At 45.3% G+C, this 18,656-nt stretch overlaps 1 protein-coding gene across 7 annotated transcripts in view; it reads left to right on the plus strand.

The window, feature by feature from the left end:
- BEND7 (BEN domain containing 7) overlaps positions 1-10,069 on the plus strand; it is an 88,896-nt gene extending 78,827 nt beyond the window's left edge. For 6 of the 7 annotated variants that reach the window (XM_058669460.1, XM_058669464.1, XM_058669466.1 and 3 more), the window contains 3 exons: positions 4,722-4,775; positions 9,434-9,484; positions 9,937-10,069. In XM_058669460.1, the coding sequence (XP_058525443.1) occupies positions 4,722-4,775; positions 9,434-9,484; positions 9,937-9,998 (167 nt within the window). In that variant the 3' untranslated portion in view covers positions 9,999-10,069. The remainder of the gene's footprint in view (positions 1-4,721; positions 4,776-9,433; positions 9,485-9,936) is intronic. The other variant, XM_058669461.1, reaches the window with a different exon arrangement.
- Positions 10,070-18,656: the final 8,587 nt, after the last annotated feature.

The raw sequence follows: 18,656 nt of genomic DNA on the forward strand, positions 1-18,656 counted from the left end.
CTGTTTCAGACATAGCCACAGTCTGACCCGCAGTGCACCACAGGACTAAACTAAAAAGCTTGGTTTAAATTTTCTTCTTCTGGTACCTTCTCCATGCTTATGCCTTTTATGAATTAGTGCTTTTTCTTTCTCATGTCAGATGCTGAGACCATTTTGGAAGTTGTTTTTTCTCACTTTCTTTTCACCTTCCCACCAGCAAACCTGCTTGTACACAGTGGGATGCACTTCCCCGATGCACCCAAGCAGACTGGCCAGTGAACACATTTCTTAACCATCTTGTTATTTCTGTTAATAAACACACACACACACACACACACACACACACACACACACTATAGATGCTTTCTCCCCTCCCATTTGCCTCTTTGTCCAGAATCACACCCAAACTGTAACCTGTTTTCTGCCCTTCCCTTCAAAGGAGCCCTTCTTGGAGATTGTTCACTTCTGTACCACCAGCTTTAGGATATTTTACTCAGGACATTCTAGCTTTAGAGCATCAGCTTCAAATGACATGGCACATATTTGTGGTTGGCACCTTGGCACTTCTGTTCCATGTGTGTGGTAGCTTCTATTTGCACCTGAGAAGAGGAAAGTCAAATCTTGCTCTTCCTGAAGCAAGCCAACTGCCAGCACACCAGCAGAGAGACCTGCCAAGTAAAGAGTGCCTTCCGATTTTGTCTAATCACTTCCTTCTCTTTGATGGTGCAAAAGTAGGACCCAGCAAACCGAAACTAGAGCCAGTGGCAAGCCCCGCACTGTGATGGCGGAAATCAGAGCCCTGGGTCAACACTATTCCTTGCGCTCACGCTTTCTGTCTTGATTATTTCTGGTCTAAATGATAATGTGACCGGTGTTTCCTGGGTACTCCACAACTTCAGCCTTGTTTATCATATATACAATTCCTGGAATTAGGTCTGGACTCTGGCTGTGGCTGGGCAAACTAATTGGCTGCCTGGTTAAGGAAGTTCCACACAGCCTCAGAAGAAGTGCCTTGCCTAGCTCCGAGAGGTCCTTAGAGGAATCCAAACAGAAACTCATTTTGGAGTTTTCATCACATGGAACAGTTTTTTTTTTTTTCTTGTAACTAGAATGATTCTTATTCTGGTGTGGATTTTTATTGTTTTCATTTGATTATTTCCTAGAGCCAAAATCACAATTTATTATTTGTGTTGGATCTGAGACTAAAGCTGTCAGTGCTATTAAATTTTTATTGGATGGGCTCGATCTTTTCTGAATTTTACAACTTGATTATCACCACGGAAGAAAGATTGTGAGCTTGTCGTTGCAGACAAATGTTGTAATTAAATTTAAATAACACAATGATGCCTTTCATCTTGACACTTGACCTATATCATGCAGCTAGCATATGCTGATTTATATTTAATAATGTGAATGTACATATATGTCTTCAGTTGTATATGTTCTATTCTTGTTAACGCTTGTTTTTAAAAAGTAAAGATAGCTGAATTAGAAAAGATCAGCTTACACCTCAAACTGATTTTTGTTATAGCTGAATGAAAAACAATTACACATGAAGAGAACATTACTAAAGTATAAAATGAACTAAAACATCAAGATTTTAAACATTAGCTCATTATGAGCCCTGTGATGTTTGCACTTTTAATAGCAGTAAGATTAGGAGTACAGACTTTAAACCGACTCAGATCTATGGCACCATCACTTACTAGCTCTGACTGTAGGTAAGTTCCTTAACCTCTTCACATCTCAGCTTCCCCGTTTGGTAAAACATGCATAGCAAGAGACCTACTTCATGAGGTTTTCCAGTATTTAAGTGATATAGTACATGTCAAGTACTCAGAAAATGGCAAACATTTAACAAATGGTGGTAGCTATCATTGGTGTTGTCATAACAGTTATTATTATTATCATTACTATTAATGAAGAACTTTGAAATCCTAGCCTGTAGCGGGAATAGGGTAGATGGAAGGGCAATTCCCTGAGTCTGCAGAACTATATCATGAAAATTTGAAATTAAAAAAGAAAATCCCAGCCTTGTAGGGAACTTCCATGTAGATCATTGTGATATGCTTTTTTAAGGATTTCTTTTATTTACTTGAAAGGCAGAGGTCACCAAGACAGAGAGAGGGAAAGAGTGAGAGAGAGGTGGCCTGGGCTGGGTTAGGCTGAAGCCGGGAGCTCTCTCACTTAGGTGCAGGACTCCAAGGACTGCTCTGCTGCTTTCCCAGGTGCACTAGCAGGTTACTGAATCAGAAGTAGAGCAGCCAGGACTCATATCAGCACTCATATGTGATGTCAGTGCCACAGGCAAGTGGCTTAACCCACTGAGCCGTAGTACTGGTCCCAGTTCCAATAGTTTGAACGTGATTTGGTCCCCAAGATCATGTAGCACTTTAAATCTTATAAGATGCTGGGAAAAAAATAAAATGCTGCTAATGCAAGGGTGGAAACTTAATCCAGCTACAGTGTGTAGCAGGTAGGATCAGATGGCAGGTGCTTAGGTCACTGGAGTGTGCCCTTGGGTGGTGGTTCTCGTGGGAATGCTGATAGGAGAGCCTGGATTTGGGCCCAGCCTCTCTGGCCTCCTGAATTACCGTATGATCTTCCCTCTTCCGTTCGTACTCCACTGTTTTGTTCACTACCCTCTCAGAGGCCAGGCCAATAAGGCTGTCCAAACCTGGTATCTCCAAAACTATGAGCTTATTAAATACACCTCCTGTGGGTATACTGTGGCAATAAAAAGCTAATGTGGTTATCTACCTATTCAAATCCACTCAGTCCAATTAGAAGAAAACGATGTCTTCTGAAGTTAACATTCTTTTTAAAATATGTCCTATAATGTAAAAACTCCAAAGAATAATTTAAAATTCCTGAAGCTTTTCATCCAGAGTGAAACACCATTTAAAAACTCTAATCATGCCATTTATCATTATTTGACGTGCATATTTTTCTTCAAATAACCATCTACAGCATCATTTTTAGAAGTTTCTGCTCTTGTTCAAGCAAAATTGGTTTTGAATACCCCATGTCTTCTCTGTGGTGAACCTCCCAGGTCCACAGGCAGTAGGGTTCTCACTGGGCCAGTGTGCAGCAACCTGAGGACAAGGTGTTAGGTGATGAGCCAGCTGCAGAATAGTTTGAACATGCATGGCCACATTTCAGCCCTGCTTCAAACAGCAACAAGAGGGGCAGTATGAGTTTGCTTTCCAGCAGCTTGGTACCAGCACAGCCCACAAACAGCAGCCCTCATTTGACTGACCTCACGTTCCTGTATGCAGACAGCAAGAACCTTCCCAAAGGGTCCTCCAGCCCAGAGATGTCAGGAGTGCCACAGGAGTTATCTCAGTGGGTGTGATGCTGTGGGTCCCCCTGACCCCAGGATATTAGGGAAGACTCACAAGCACCCAAATTTATCAGGACCCTCATAACAAGCTCTTTGTTTAGTGTTTAGTGTGAGGTTATGAGTGATTTCCAGAGACGAAATATCAGAAGGGAACGCAAGCTTGTATTTTAAAGCAGAATTGAGGAATGGCGGAGGGGGCGGGTCAGGCCTTGTGACACCGACACCCACATCCCTCACTGGAGTGACAATGGCGCTTCTGATCCAGCTTCCTGCTAGTGTATCCTGGGAGATAGCAGCTGAGAGCCCCTGGCACCCACATGGAAGACCCAGGCGGAGATTTGGGCTCCTGGCTTCTGCTTGGCCCAGTTCTGATTGTTGCAACCATTTGAAGTGAAACATTGAATGGACGATTCTCTGGGAGAGAGAGAGAGAGAAGAAAGGAATGAAGGAATGAAGGAAGGAAGGAAGGAAGGAAGGAAGGAAGGGAGGGAGGGAGGGAGAGAGAGAGAGAGAAAGAAATGAATATTTTAAAGAAGCATGTATTCCTTCATGATTTTTCTTGTGACTGCGTTGTTGCCCAAGTTAGATTGGCAGCTGTATGGAGCTGGCACAATGGATCAACTGTCTAATCTTTTACCTGTAAAAGTGCATGCAACCCATGTAGGCACAACTTTCATATCCTGGCTGCTCCACTTCCCATCCAGCTCCCTGCTTGTGGCCTGGGAAAGCAGTCGAGGACGGCCCAACGCCTTGGGACCCTGCACCCATGTGTGAGACCCGGAAGATGCTCCTGGCTCTTGGCTTTAGATTGGCTCAGCTCTGGCCATAGCAGTCATTTGGGGAGTGAATGAGCAGATGGAAGATCACTCTCTGTCTTTTTCTCTGTAAAATCTACCTTTCCAATGAAAATAAATAAATCTTTCAAACAAAGTTAAAAAGGCTGGCAGCTGTAGGTTCTAAACTTTGAATCATCTTCTGGGGCAGGTTCATTCTCAGGGTTTCTATAGCTGCCCTGGCACAGTCGCGGGGATGCCAAGTGGGATTCACTGACCTGTATACCTCCAGTAACTAGGTGTAGCAAGCAGTCTATCTCGGATGCTGGGTGCATATTCAAACATATGTAAACAAGGAAAATAAACTGAGAACATCAGTGATTGATAGAATATGAAGTCTAAGATTAAAAATTATTTTAATGCAGGAAAATTTATTTTATGTTGCTGTCATTATCAAAAGCATATATGTGATGATACCAAAACCTAGAATGTTAACCCGCTGAAGCTGAATAGAGAAAGATGGAAACTGTTGTGTATACTGGAGTTTTTAAATTGTGTGACGATATTTGGTGAAACAACCGTGTTCCTTGAAACTAATGAGATTTGTGTTTTATGCTTGTAACCAGCAGAGGTAGCTGACGGTGATGAAAAACTGGACAGCATTTCTCTACCACCAACAGGTAAACCCCATTTTCATTTTCATCACCCTTAGGAAAATACAGCACACAGAAATACTTGCATTGAAATGCTTTTGACATTAATCATGTAGATGCTTGAACAAGCTGCTGCCATGGCCAACCCAGACCCCAGGAATCAGAACTTCCTGGGACCTGTGTTCTGAGCATCTTTTCTTTTTCTTTTTTTTTTTTTTAAGGTTGACTATGGAAAGCATGAAATACTACATTTTTCTTACACTGTTTCATATTCATGAAAATCTCAGATAAGAATTTTGTGCTGTAAAATTGATTTCTCAGATCTTTGGAAATAAAAAAAAAATAGTTTAACCCAGAGTGAAATTTCCCTTTAATACAAGAATCCTCTGTTTTGTGTTATCAAATTCATGCTTCTTCTGTCTTCTTCCCCCTCCTCCCAAAGGCTTTCCAGTTGCAATCAGCTATTTCTGTTCCCATGCCAGCTACCCAATAGTTCTTGTGTTTTAATTGAGTGATTAAATAAAGCAGCCCATCCCACGTGAGCGACACATTCCCAGTACTGTAACCAGAGCAGCCAAGAACAACGTTACAGTGGTGCCTGTGCTGCAGACATTGTAAAGCTGTAGACGTAATTCCGACTTCACAGGATTTGGCTCTCAAGTAGAGCCTCTGACCCTGACCTGCCCGTGTGTCCTTTCATTTCTGAGAGCTGAGGGACGGCCGTCTGATCAATGAGCCATGCATTGAACAATGAATTCCCTTACTTGGCCTCAGGATTCCTTATTGACTACCCTCAAAGGAATACCTGAAGATTGCCTACAAAATCCAGAACTTCTCCCCGCCTTCTTTTAGGAACGAATCCTTTCAACTAAAAAACAACAAACAAAAAACCCCAACAATCTGGTGGGGTTTTTTTCCTCTATACTTAGGGTGATATGTGTGGAGTTAAATTCAGCAATTATTAGTGGAGTAACTAGTCTGGATAGGTCAAGTACTTACCAGCAGCACATAGCCCAAGATAGCAATGAAAGCAGAGCTCAAGGGTGTTCAACATAGGTAGAGTTCATATGCTAGTGCATGTCAGAACAACAGGCAAACTCTTGCCATGTAAATAATGCATTATCACCAGGGGGGAGGGGCGTTAGGAGGGGTGGGGGGATTCCCAGAGCCTATGAAACTGTCACATAATGTAAATAATGCATTGCTTTCTCTGCCTCTGAGTAGCTAAGCAACAGATCAATGGACAAATAAATGAAACAAACCACTGTGTGCAGAAGAGACTTGCTGGTAGCTAGTTCTCGTATATAGCCATTATATAAAAGAGATTTCTCTTCTGGTTTGGCTGTGTCCACATTTATGAATTCAGGGAATTGAAATAAGAGATCTGCATTGTTCCTTCCCAGCCTGTCATCCTTTGAAAATCAGGACAACAGATAGCAGCCTTACTCTCCTCAGGCCCGGCCCATTCGCCCATTCGCAGTCCTGGAAAGCAGTAGCAGGGAGTAGTGGGCCTTTCCCCTTGTGCCTGCCAGGGTGGCCCAGCTGTGCTCAGTGGCCTCCTGAGCACCTCACTGCCTGTCCTTCCTCTAAAGCCCAAGCTTCTACGCCATTTGAAAGGATACATCTGTGTTTTCCTGTTTGAAGAGGAAAGCAGACTGGTTCAGGTGGGCGAGCTGAGGCCGGGGGAAGCTACAACAGCCTCCTTTTCAGAACTGAAAAGAATTTCAAGAACTGAGAATGAGAAGGAACTTGAGAGATCATGTGGTTCAATCCCTTCTTTTTATCTAGTCTTTTTTTATTTTTACGGGACAAAAGCCTGAGGCCCAGAAACATGAATGACTTTCCCAAGGTCTCACAGCTGGTTGACAGCCTGGCCAGAACCAAGGCCCCTGGACTCCCAGCCATTACACTGTAATTTGCTCCTACCTAAGTCAAAGCCAGTTTTTCTCTGCTTTTCTTCTTCTTCTCCTCCTTCTTCTTTCTAGATTAATTTATTTTTTATTGGAAACACAGATATACAGAGAGAAGGAGACACAGAGAGAAAGATATTCCCTTTGCTGGTTCACTCCCCAAGTGGCTGCAATGGCCAGAGCTGAACCAATCCAAAGCCAGAAGCTTCTTCTGGGTCTCCCACGTGACTGCAGGGTCCCAAGGCTTTGGACCATACTCTGCTGCTTTCCCAGACCATGGGCAGGGAGCTGGGTGGGAAGTGGAGCAACTAGGACATGAACTAGTGCCCATTTGGGATCCCAGCAGATACAAGACGAGGATTTAGCCACTAAGCTATCGTGCTGGGCCCTCTGCATGTTTCTTCAGGAGCTTAAGAGATAATGAATGTACAAACCCCTTTAGGATTCCATTTCAAGATTCCATTTTGTGATATTCGCACTTAGAGTATTCCCCAGCAGTCCACGAAAGTTTACAGCAGGTAGACTACCGGAGGCCAGCTCCAGCCAAGTTCGGAACTTGAGAAGGGTATGTGGAGTCAGCAAAACGAGATATGGACACTGTCACTTGGTGCCCTCTGCCAACAGCTCGAGAAGCTTGTTTTTTATTTACCCGGCCACATCACAAGCTTTAGCACATACATTTGATTGTTCTGTTTTTAACTTCATGACCAAGCCGGCATGCACAGATGTTCAGTTAATTAATTTTTTACTTCATGGTCAACCAGATGCTCTTAAAGATACTATAATCAGTTTCTTCAGAACAAGCCATTATCCATTCTTCAGTAGTAGCCGTTAGGTGATAGCCAGGTCTCCAAGGCCAAGGCACATGCGGTTACCTACTAATTAGTAATACATTCCCACTACATTGTCTGCTTCTACAACTTATCTATCACTTAATGGGAGAAATACATCAAAAGGGAAAAGCCATAAAGGTCCAGGACAAAAAGTTTCAAATGTTAAGTTCCCCTTACAATTGCAGGCTCTACAACCCCATCAACAGTCAAACAATAATTAGAAGCATATCTCTATGATGTTAATAAAGCACTCTATAATTCATCTAGCCAAAAAATTATGAGAGTGGCTAAACAGATACATTTTCTGTGCTCCAAAGAGTTGTAAGGACAGGCTAGCCTTTAGGGTCACAGTAACTATATTTATTGCCATAGCAGTTTCAGCTCATACTCCCATCACTTCCATTAGTTTGTAGGATTCTCATCAAGCCCTTTCCCAGAAGGCGTGCTGCATGTCTGGGCCAGATTCTGAGGCAATAGTTAGGCACACAATAAGGTGTCCAGAAATGGCATGGGCTTAATTGTACTCCTATGTATAAATTGTTAAAGGCCAAGTCGCCAAGACATTATCAGCAACCTTAACTCCCAAGCTCACATTGGTTGCAAAAACCATCTCACAGGGGCAAACAACAAAGCCTCAGTAGATTACAGAATTGTTAGCAGGGTGGTTGAGTGACCATGCAAAAGGGGGTGAGACTGTGTCGAGATGGTTGGAGAGACATCCACCAGGCCCTGCCAAACAGCTGGAAGCTTCTCGCCTCCTTGCCAACAGGGGAGCTGTTCTCTTCACATCTTCATGTCATCCACACCCACTGCACAAACCCCAGCAGTACACCTCATTTATTTGAGTTCCTTTCTCAAATTTTGCCAAAAATTGTGAGGTCATAATGGAAAAGAAGTGGTAATCAAACATGCAGGCCTTTTCACTAGACTATAGATAGATACTTGATACAGATTACTAAACAGCGTGATTTTGAAAAATTCTCACTTAGGACATGAAGAGAGAAGTCACAGATTGGTGGTCCAGTTTTGTAGTAATAAAGTTAAATGTTCTTGGTGGTGTGGCATCTGGATTGCCTCTCTGAAGTAACATGCCCACTCTGGTCAGCACCTTTGAAGACCCTGTCCTTCCACGGACCTAAGAAGACCAGGCAGGTGGTCACCCTTGTCACACATGCAGGGCTTCCTTGGCCTGCATCATCAGCTTGACCTGCAGCAACAGTCTCTCTTTGAAAGACTCAGTTGTGCCTTTACTGCCTGTAGAAGGCCTTATTTCTCCTTCCAAATTTTGCTTGGGGGAGGCGGGTGGACATGGCCCCAAGCGCTTCTGTGAACCCAAAGTGACCAGGACAGAGTCATAGCCAGGCAGTCAAGTGACTCCTGTTTGCATTCCATTGGAGCCGACTTCTGTGTGTCTGCTTCAGATGTCCGAGTGCCTGCCTTCAGCCCCGGGGAAAGGCGGTGTTGCAGGACAGGGCAGAGGGGGCCTGGGTCATGGAGACCACCACCCAGGATCTGGAACAGTTTGCCTCCAAAAGGAAGTATGGAGGAAGTAAAATTGAGAGGCTTTTGTTTGTTTGTTTTGTTTTTGTTTTTTGTTTTCTAAAATTTAAACTGTCACTTTTGCACTTGAAGTAGGGTGATGCGCATTTTGGCTTAACAATTTTTTTGATTATAAGATGACACTTTCACATACTTTTCTTTTTGAAAATTAATAAAGCATTAGAAAGAAAGATTAAGCTGGTTTTGCCACCCAAAGACAACTATTATTGAAGACTTTTTTTTCACCAGACTTTTCTCTATTTCTGTGGTTTCCTTGAGCAGTGAAGATCAAATACATACACTTTTTTTCCTAAGATTTTGTGTTTTTAATCCAACAAGCATTTTTGTATCTTGTTAAGAATCTTCATGCACATCACTAGTTGTGTGATACTCTGTCTTGCAGGTAAATCACGTGAAGGTACTTCAGAAAGTTCATGGAAAATGGAATTAGAAGGTAAGTTTATTTTAGTGCAAAAAATTATTGAAATCCATGTATAGTTCTTTTTATAATATTCAGTTTTCCTGGCCTTTTTGATGACCTCCTTCAAATGCATGAATTTCAAAAATTTTTGTACCAATATGCACTTATCTTTTAATTCTTTTTCCACAGACTTTTTTTTTAAGTTTCTTGTATTTTATATAGCCATTGGACAGTATGCAAATACATATCCATGGGTTTTCCTGTTTAAAAAAAAAGAACCATTATGAATTTCTAAATTTCCGATAACACTCCTTTACCACACCTAAATCACGGGCTAAAAACTTAATGACTCAAGACAGAAGCACAGGCAGCTCCCCCAAAAAGTTCTGCACCTGCCAGGAACGCCTGGCTGCCGCCATGGCCTGGGGAAGTGCGCCGCCGCCCTGAGGAGTGGCTCTCCCCTCACCTGCTTGTCTCTGTTGTAGGTAATGTGTTTGACGCCAGGAGAGAACACTCGGAGGACACAGATCCAGGTTTTATTGCCTAGACTTGCGTTTTGCACACGCAACGCTTCTGTTTGAATTTCCTCAGAGATCCTCGTAGCATTTCAGGTGCCTGCAAAACGTGGGTATTCCGTGAATGTCCGCATCGTTTCAGTCATGTCCAAGAAGTTTCATCTACTTCTCCCTGTAACCTGTGATAATCAAGCATCCAGTCTGGTATTAGATTTTTTTAAAAAATCATTTTTAGGGCTGACTTGTTACCCTTTCATGATCCAGCATTTGATCCAATTCGTTGTCCGTTATGAAGAAGCCCTCTTCTCTTCCCTGTTTTTATTCGATGTGAATATGTACTTCTGGAGCATATTTATTTAATGCAATTTACTTAGCTGCAGTCTAAAGCAGAATGGCTCTTTCCATAATTAATTATATCGTCAACTTACTGGAAAAAGCAGTTATTTGGGGAGACAGGAAAGCTGTGTGAGCCTCATTAGAATAAGTCATTTATGATGTGCCTGCACCCCGGAATAACCACTCATAATTGAGTCAGTGAGAATGATACTCAACCTAAAGGTCAAAAACTGGTAAGAAAGAAGCTAGGTACTGAAGATCCACCACACCCAGGGTTCAGGATTGCACTGGGGACCCTTAGCTCTGTCTCCCCAGTACTTCTGTGGTCACACTGCGGATGTCAGTGCTGATGGCCAGCACAGAGGGTACTTAGTCCCACCCCGTGTTCTGCTGTGCAGGAACCTGAGGAGGGTAACGGGATGCGGTTGCCCGTGCCCAGGAGCTGGATCTTCTTACGGTCCGTGTGCGGTCCGTGTGTACACCAAAAACCTAACCCTGAGGCCGGGGGTTGGGGAGTGCGCTGTGACACGGGTTTTCCACTGAAGAACCCCTCCCCTCCCCTCAGTAAACGGAAGCAGACGTGAGACATCCTTGTGTAGCTTCTGCAATCCATCCAGCAGTACTAGACAGTTACATCGCATCCGCGAGCATCCGTTCTTTGGCCTCAGTGCCACAAGGAAGGCTGGGGGAGTTCTCGCTGTCGTGTCCGTGGGCGTGTCTCGTCCCTTTGTTTCATCAGGTAGTCTGATGTCGTTTTGCAAAGCAGGCCTTTGGTTTTCCTGCAGCATATGTTTTAAAAATTGCCTTCTGCCTCCCAGAATGAAACATTGCTCAAGGGAATGGGAAAGATTAATTAGTAACCTTTCATTCTATTAGCTGTGGTGAACATGTGGCTAGCAAAGGTAGAACCTTTTCCCTACAGCTGTGGGTGGGCGAAATCCGCACCAAGTACCTTCAAAGGTGCATCCTTCCAAGTCTGGGAGAGAGCTTGGCACTCCAGTTCTTGAAGGAAGGATGAGAATCCATCACTTCACCAATACGTGCAATGGATTGCAAACACATCAAAACTACAACAGTAAAATCATATTTTGTAAATTAAAATTGTATTTGTGTTTACGTACTGTGACTACTGTTAAGACTTTATTCAGAAATCCTTTTTATAGGCTTTCTTAGCAAATATATATATATATATATTCCATGTCTATGGATAATGTCTCAATCTTCTGTATATATGTTTTATTAATATGTAAATATTTAGATTTTTTAAAATTACTATGTTCTTAAAAAAAAAAAGAATTCAGCGCAAGGCTAGCTGTGAAAATGGTGTATAACATTGTGTTGTGATATCAACTCCCGAGATGCTCTTTATGTCCGTTCTGGAAGAATACAATAAATTACTTTAATTGAATGTGCATGAGTCTCTCGTCTGTATGCCAGTCTCCCTGCGTTTATGGAGAGAAGGCCGTGCTATTCATTACCCAAAAGGTATTTATTAATGCTCTGTTCATCTCCCACAGAAGGTCTATCTCCTTATGCAGCTGATGTTCTTAAAAACAAAACAAAACAACAACAACAAAAAAAACCCACTAGCTCACTACCAGAATGAGTGGGTCCCAGAGTCAGCCTGACAGTTCAATCAGTTACCACGGCACCTTCCCCAGAAACACTTGAGCATTAAGTACTGAGGTGCTGGAAGCTTCATTTTAAATGAATTAGGTAGCTTTATAATCTTCACTTAAAAAGGTTAAGCCCTGCTTCTATGGAAACAACACATCAGAAGGACAAATCAATCTGCTCCAACACAGAGCCACCCTCAGACATAATTGCTTCAATGTTTGGACAGAGGGGGGCGCTGCTCCCCGCTCACTACCACCCCCTCCTGCCTTCCAAAGATGTGCCCAGCCACATGTGGGGAGCAGGCGATCACCTCCAGCAGGAGTTAGGCACCTCCGACCCCAGAGTCTTCACTTCCTGGTCTACAAGAGATCTTCAGAAAACTTCCAATCAAATATGTTTTATGAAAAAATGGCAGGAGTTAAATTTTTTTTTTTTTTTTTTTGCATCAGAGTGAACATGTCCTTTGGTTCCGTTTTCCATAACTTCCTGAAGTACCTTCCTGTTTCCGAGTCCTCCTCAGGGAGGCTCTGAGCTATTAGGTACTGTGAGGACTGGTGGGTGTGTGGTGGTGGAAGTAGCTGCTGTGTAAGAAAACACTTCTGTGAAGACGTCAAGAGGGCCAGTGGCTTGCAAACAACAAAATCTGAACTACAGCCAAACAGAAGAAACTGCATCCACACCTCTGAAGCCAAGAACCTCGCACCACCTTCCCCTCCCCCCACAATAACCTCCAGCTGTGTGAAGCCCCTGTGTGAATGAAATTGCTTGCAAGGGGCTCACAGAGCCTCCTTGGTCCAAGGACCCTAGGGTACCCATGCTTCCACATGGCAGCAGGAGTAGGTGGGTTTTGTTGTTGGTTTTTTTTAATTTATTTTTTATTTATTTATTTTTATTTATTTATATTTATTTATTTATTTATTTGTTTTTAATAGAAACACAGACTTACAGAGAGAAGAACTAGAAAGATCTTCCATCCACTGGTTCACTCCCCAGATGGCCACAGTAGCCAGAGCTTCTTCTGGGTCTCCCATGCAGGTGCAGGGTCCCAAGACTTTGGGCCACCTTCCATTGCTTTCTTAGGCCATAAGCAGAGAGCTGGATGGGAAGTGGAGCATTTGGGTCACAAACCGGTACCTACCTATATGGGGTGCCAGTGCTGCAAGATGCCAGAATTAGCCGACTGAGTCATTGTGCTGGCCCCAGGGACAGCACTGGTGTAGTGAACAGGGAGCTGAGGGTTGATGTTCAGGTGAGGAATGAGTGCTGAGGGATTTCCATCGACAAGGCCACTGTACTTGCAGGTAAATGAGGAGGCTAAGACCAAGCGGTTTGGAGGGGAGAATGGGACAACCTTCAAGGGTCAGACCGAAGTGCTAGCAAAAGTGGGAGACTTGAGCTGGGGTAGTTAGCAATGACCGTCATGGAATACCATTCACTAACGCAAACTAAAGCTAGGGCTGGGGACCTGCCTGTCGGGGCTAGATCATGGTACCCACCAGTGACACTCAGAACAGGGGACAGGTAGTGGTGGGCTGGGCCATGACACTAACCAGCATGTGAGATTCAGGTCTGGGGGCAGAATGTTGGAGGTGTATGTGGACTCAGCCCTGTGGAATAGTAATCTCTGTTGGCATGCACAAGAGCTATGGCTAGAACAGGCCCGGTTGGGGAGATGCTCTGGCTGGGTTAGGGTTCCCATTGGTAAGTGTGAGAGCTGGAATGGGGGCAACAGGCTGGGCTGAGCGTACTGCAGTTTTTCTTGACATGGGTATGGACTGGATCTGGGAAGCACCAGACTGAGCTAGACTCCAGCACCCAGTGGTACTCGTTGAGAGTCAGGGTGGGTGTAGAATGGTCTGCGCTAGGTCTCATCTGCTGAACTACATGAGGGCTGTGTCTGGATATGGATTAGGTGCGGCTGAGTTAACACCCAACAGTAAGAACTGGAAAGCGTGTCAGCCAGTTGGGCAAAGCACACTGTTCCTGCCAGGACAGGAGGTGGACAAAGTCAACCTGGACCAGAGACCAACCACTGTGCACAAGATCTGCCACTGGGAGGAGACCTGATAGAGGAGCTGGGTGAACTCCTTTGTCAGGACATAGTCCCTGCAGGTGAGTGCAAGAACCAAAGCAAAGAGCAGCCCAGAACATGCCAAATTACAGTACCTGCCAGCATACATGTGGGACAGGTCTGGGGGTGGGTCAGGCTGAACCAGTTCATAACATCCCTGGCAGATCTGAGAACCAGGACAGGGTGCAGGAGGGGCTGGGTCTGGCCTCAACACCAGCCAGTCCACATTAGGGCCAGGACTGAGGCTGGCTGAACTGGGCTAGGCAGCAGCACCTGCCAGCAGAAGCTGGAATTGGGGGCAGACAGGACCGAGCCAGGTTGAAGCACCTGCTGGTGGATGCTGGGTCTGGGGGCAGTGGGTCTGGGGTCTGTGAGTTCCAGGAACTGAGTCTGGGGTCTGTGAGTTCCTGACTCAGGTCCTTGGGCCTGCATACATAGTGATGCCAGGTACATGAGTCCCGGAGGCATGAGTTCCAGCCAGGTCCAGGTCACCTACCCACTTGCATGGTGGGTGCCGCATTCTTGAGCCCTCGGGGCAGGGGGTCTGGCAGGACCCAGGTTGCCAGGCTCGGGTCCTTATATCTGTCTGCAAGAACTGGTTCTCCTCACTGGAAAGGAGAGAGCCAGTGGATGGCAGGCCCGGATGCACATGGAGGATATGGCAGCCCATTGGGGCTTGCAGAGGGCATCTGATATCATAGTGGAGGAAGGAGGGCAGAACAAATTGGACAACTACACCAGCAAAATGATGACAGCAAAAATCTGGGTGAATGGAGACTCTTAATGTCTACTATGTCAGCCAATGGACATTGGAAGGCGCGTTTCATCCTTGGATTGGTGGCATTGACAGCATTTCAGAACTATCAAAACCACCTGGGCAGAGTCCTCAACATGCACACCACATCAGGACTGAGTTGATAACAGGAAGCCAATCCCCGTCCCTGCGTGCTGGGGCATTTGGGAGGCTGGATGGCTTCTCCCCTTGCCTTCCCTCCTTCCCCCACAACAGGAAGAAGAAATAGTAAACTAAGTAATCATCATCTAAAATTTTTTAAATTAAAGACTTATTTAATTTTATTGGAAAGGCAGACTTGCAGAGCAAAGAGATAGAAAGATCTTCCGTTTCACCAGTACACTCCCCAAGGGGCCGCAACAGCTGGAGCTAAGCTGATCTGAAGCCAGGAACAAGGAGCTGCTTCTGGGTCTCCCATGTGGATACAGGGTCCCAAGACTTTGGGCCATCGTCCACTGCTTTTTCAGGCCATAAGCAGGAAGCTGGATGGGAAATGGAGTATCTGGATCACAAACTGGCACCCAAATGGGATGCCTGCACTGCAAGATGTCAGAATTAGCCAGTTGAGTCATCGTGTTGGCCCCAGGGGTAGATATTCCGTAGGTACTCAACTACACTGGAGTTCAGCTCTACCATTTATTTACCAAGCACTGGTAGCATCAGACACTGGCTAGGCCTGGGGGTGAGGAGCAGGAATGAGTGATGTTGAGGTACAGGGAAAGGAGCCAGTGTGAGCCCCTCCTCCTTCCTAAGTGGTTAGGACAGCATAGGCCGCCACTGAAGCCTTTTGAGTGGGAAGAGCATTTGCCCTGGAAGCTTTTGTTCGCAACGGGGGGCAGTGGAGGTTCGGAAGTCCCTTCTTTCCTCGTAATTCAGCCCTCAGCTACACGGCCTCGTCAGAGAGGTGTGTGATTGCTCACACACAGCCACCATCAGCCGTCAGAACATGGTCTTTCGCTTGCTTTGCATCACTCGCCACCCTCCAGGGCAGTCTGGCTTCTTGATGTGTTTGTTCTTATCCCTCTTCCCGCTGGAGTCTGAGCCTTGCAGGGGTACCACAGATCTTCTCTTGGAAGCCATTAAGATTTTGGATGTAGGTGATAGCTTTCACAAGGACCTCCCTCCCACAATCCTTGCAATGACAGAATGGCTAGAGATGTGATGGGTAATCTGTGCTCACATGCAGCTCAGCAACCTACCACAGTGACCAGCAGCCCCCAGCACCACCATGTCACATAGAACTTCCCTTCTCCCGTCAGCCAAACACCAGGCCCTTATCCCAGAAGCCAGGGGAGCAGAGGCAGTGGCAGCTTTCAGCTGTTTCAGTACCAAGCCCAAGGGCCTGGCCAGGCCATCAGGCTCCGGGGGGACTTTTAGCCACACTCTCCTTCCATGTCCTAAAGTCCTATATCACATCAACTTCCTTTTCCCCTTTATCACCCACAGCGCATTGTAAACAACTGGGGAAACCATGACAGTAGGTGAGCCCTACAACTGCTGGGCATGCTCCGCGAGAATTTCTTAACTCATGTTTTGAACCATACTTTGAATTCACACAAAAGTTGTCTGGACTTTGCAAACCTTGAATGTAGGAAATTCATCATCCCCCCCAAATAATAAACATAGGAGTATATGTGTGTGTGTGTTCATGTTCATGTTTGTATATTTATTATTTATCTATTTTATTATCTAACGTTATTACCAGTGAAATTAAAATGCTGGAGGAGCCAATGTTGAAAAGCCATAGAATGTTCTAGAAATGGACCTCAAAAGCTGTGGCACCCAGAGTGCTTTAGAGAATGGTTCTCCACACAAATCGTACCTAAAGTCCTTTTTAATTGTTTTGATCACGGAGAAGCTGAAGGATATTTTAACCTAAACTCTTTTTTTAAAGATTCATTTTATTTTTTATTGGAAAGTCAGGGCTCGGCGGCGTGGCCTAGTGGCTAAGGTCCTCGCCTTGATCCCATATGGCCGCTGGTTCTAATCCCGGCAGCTCCACTTCCTCTCTATCTCTCCTCCTCTCAGTATATCTGACATTGTAATAAAAATAAAATAAATCTTTAAAAAAAAAAAGGAAAGTCAGATATACAGAGATGAGGAGAGACAGAGATGAAGATCTTCTATCTGCTGATTCACTCCTCAATTGGCTGCAACAGCTGAAGCTGAGCCCATTCAAAGCCAGGAACCAGGAACCTCTTCCAGGTCTCCCACGTGGGTGCAGGGTCCCAAGGCTTTGGGCCGTCCTCAACTGCTTTCCCAGGCCACAGGCAGGGAGCTGAATGGGAAGCAGGGCTGCCAGGATTAGAACCAGCGCCCATATGAGATCCCGGCGCATGCGAGGCAAGGACTTTAGCCACTAGGCTACTGCGCTGGGCGCCTTAATCTAAGCTTTTAAAATTGGGATTGTAAATACTTGATGTTTTGAAAAATATTTATTTACTTACCGATTTAAATTGCAGAGTAACTGAGAACAAGAGATCTAGAGAGCGAGATCATCCCATCTACTGGTTCATTCCCCCAAATGACTACAACCGCCAGGTCTGGGCCAGGCCAAAGGCAGGACAGGAACTTCCTCCTGGTCTTCCAAGTGGGCGGCAGGGGTCTACGCACTCTGGTCATCCTGCTCTGCCTCCCAGGCACATTAGCAGGAAGCTGGAGCATAAGCATGAGCAGGCATGTACGTGGGATGCAGTAGTTTAACCCGCAGCCCCGCCCCTCCTCCCTGACCTAAAACCTTGAACAACGTTACTTGTTCTGATTATTCCTTTAAAAACACCTTCCCAAAATGTAGCCCAGGCAGCATGGTAGCAGCCAGCTCTCCTGACTGAGCTGTGCATCCTCCTCTGTGGTGTCACACCGAGGATTCAGGAGGAAGACTCTTGCTGTGAATGTGGCATGAGAATCAGTTTGACCGGGGAAATGGGGCATTGAGTGTTCCAATCAGACAAGAGCCGCCTGCATCTTCTTTTAGAAAAACCACATGCTGCTGTGCGTTTACCCCACCAATGGAGGAAGAAAGTGAATGCATGACAACACAGGGCATTTGCCCCTCTGTGTAAATGACAGGTCTGTAACCCCTGGACCCAGGGAGTCACAGGTGACTTGACAACTGCCACACTGTCCCTGACCACCTCTGGTGACAAACACTGTTAGTGCCGTGCCACCGTGGGAAGCTCCGTCCGCCTCCTTCTCTCTGCCTCCCCCTTCCCTTGCACAGTGGGTGTTTCCTGTAGCATGCGCCAGTGACTGTAGGCCACCCTGACTGTGGTGAGAACCTGTGTTTGTTTGCAACATTGACATCATTTGTATCCACATTCCCCACAAATAATAGCCACAGCCAGGGCCAACCATCCCCATCTCTCCCCCGCCAACTCCATACCTTGCCCCGGTGGGATTAGCTCATTGGTCACTGTGATGGGAGCTCATTTGTAATGTCACACTAACTCCTGGACACAGGCTGCCGACCAGGAACCTGCACACACCATGATACATCATTATAACACACAGCTTTGGGAAGTGAACAAACTCAGTGACCAAATAAACTTTTCTTTAAAAGATTTTTTATTTTTACCTAAAATGCAGATTTACAGAGAGGAGAGACAGAGAAAGATCTTCCATGCACTGGTTTACTCTTCAAATGTCCACAATGCCCAGAGCTGAGCTGATCTGAAGCCAGGAGCTTCTTCCAGGTCTCACACTGGTGCAGGGTCCCAAGGATGTGAGCCATCCTCTACTGCTTTCTCAGGTCATAAGCAGGGAGCTGGATAGAAAGCAGAGAAACCAACACTCAAACCAGCACATACATGTGATGGCAGCCTGTCGTACCACCACACCATGTGTAATAAACAACTTTGGATTTAAAGGTGAACA

This window comes from Ochotona princeps, chromosome 10 (genome assembly GCF_030435755.1).
Source record: "Ochotona princeps isolate mOchPri1 chromosome 10, mOchPri1.hap1, whole genome shotgun sequence".
Classification (NCBI taxonomy): Eukaryota; Metazoa; Chordata; class Mammalia; order Lagomorpha; family Ochotonidae; genus Ochotona; species Ochotona princeps.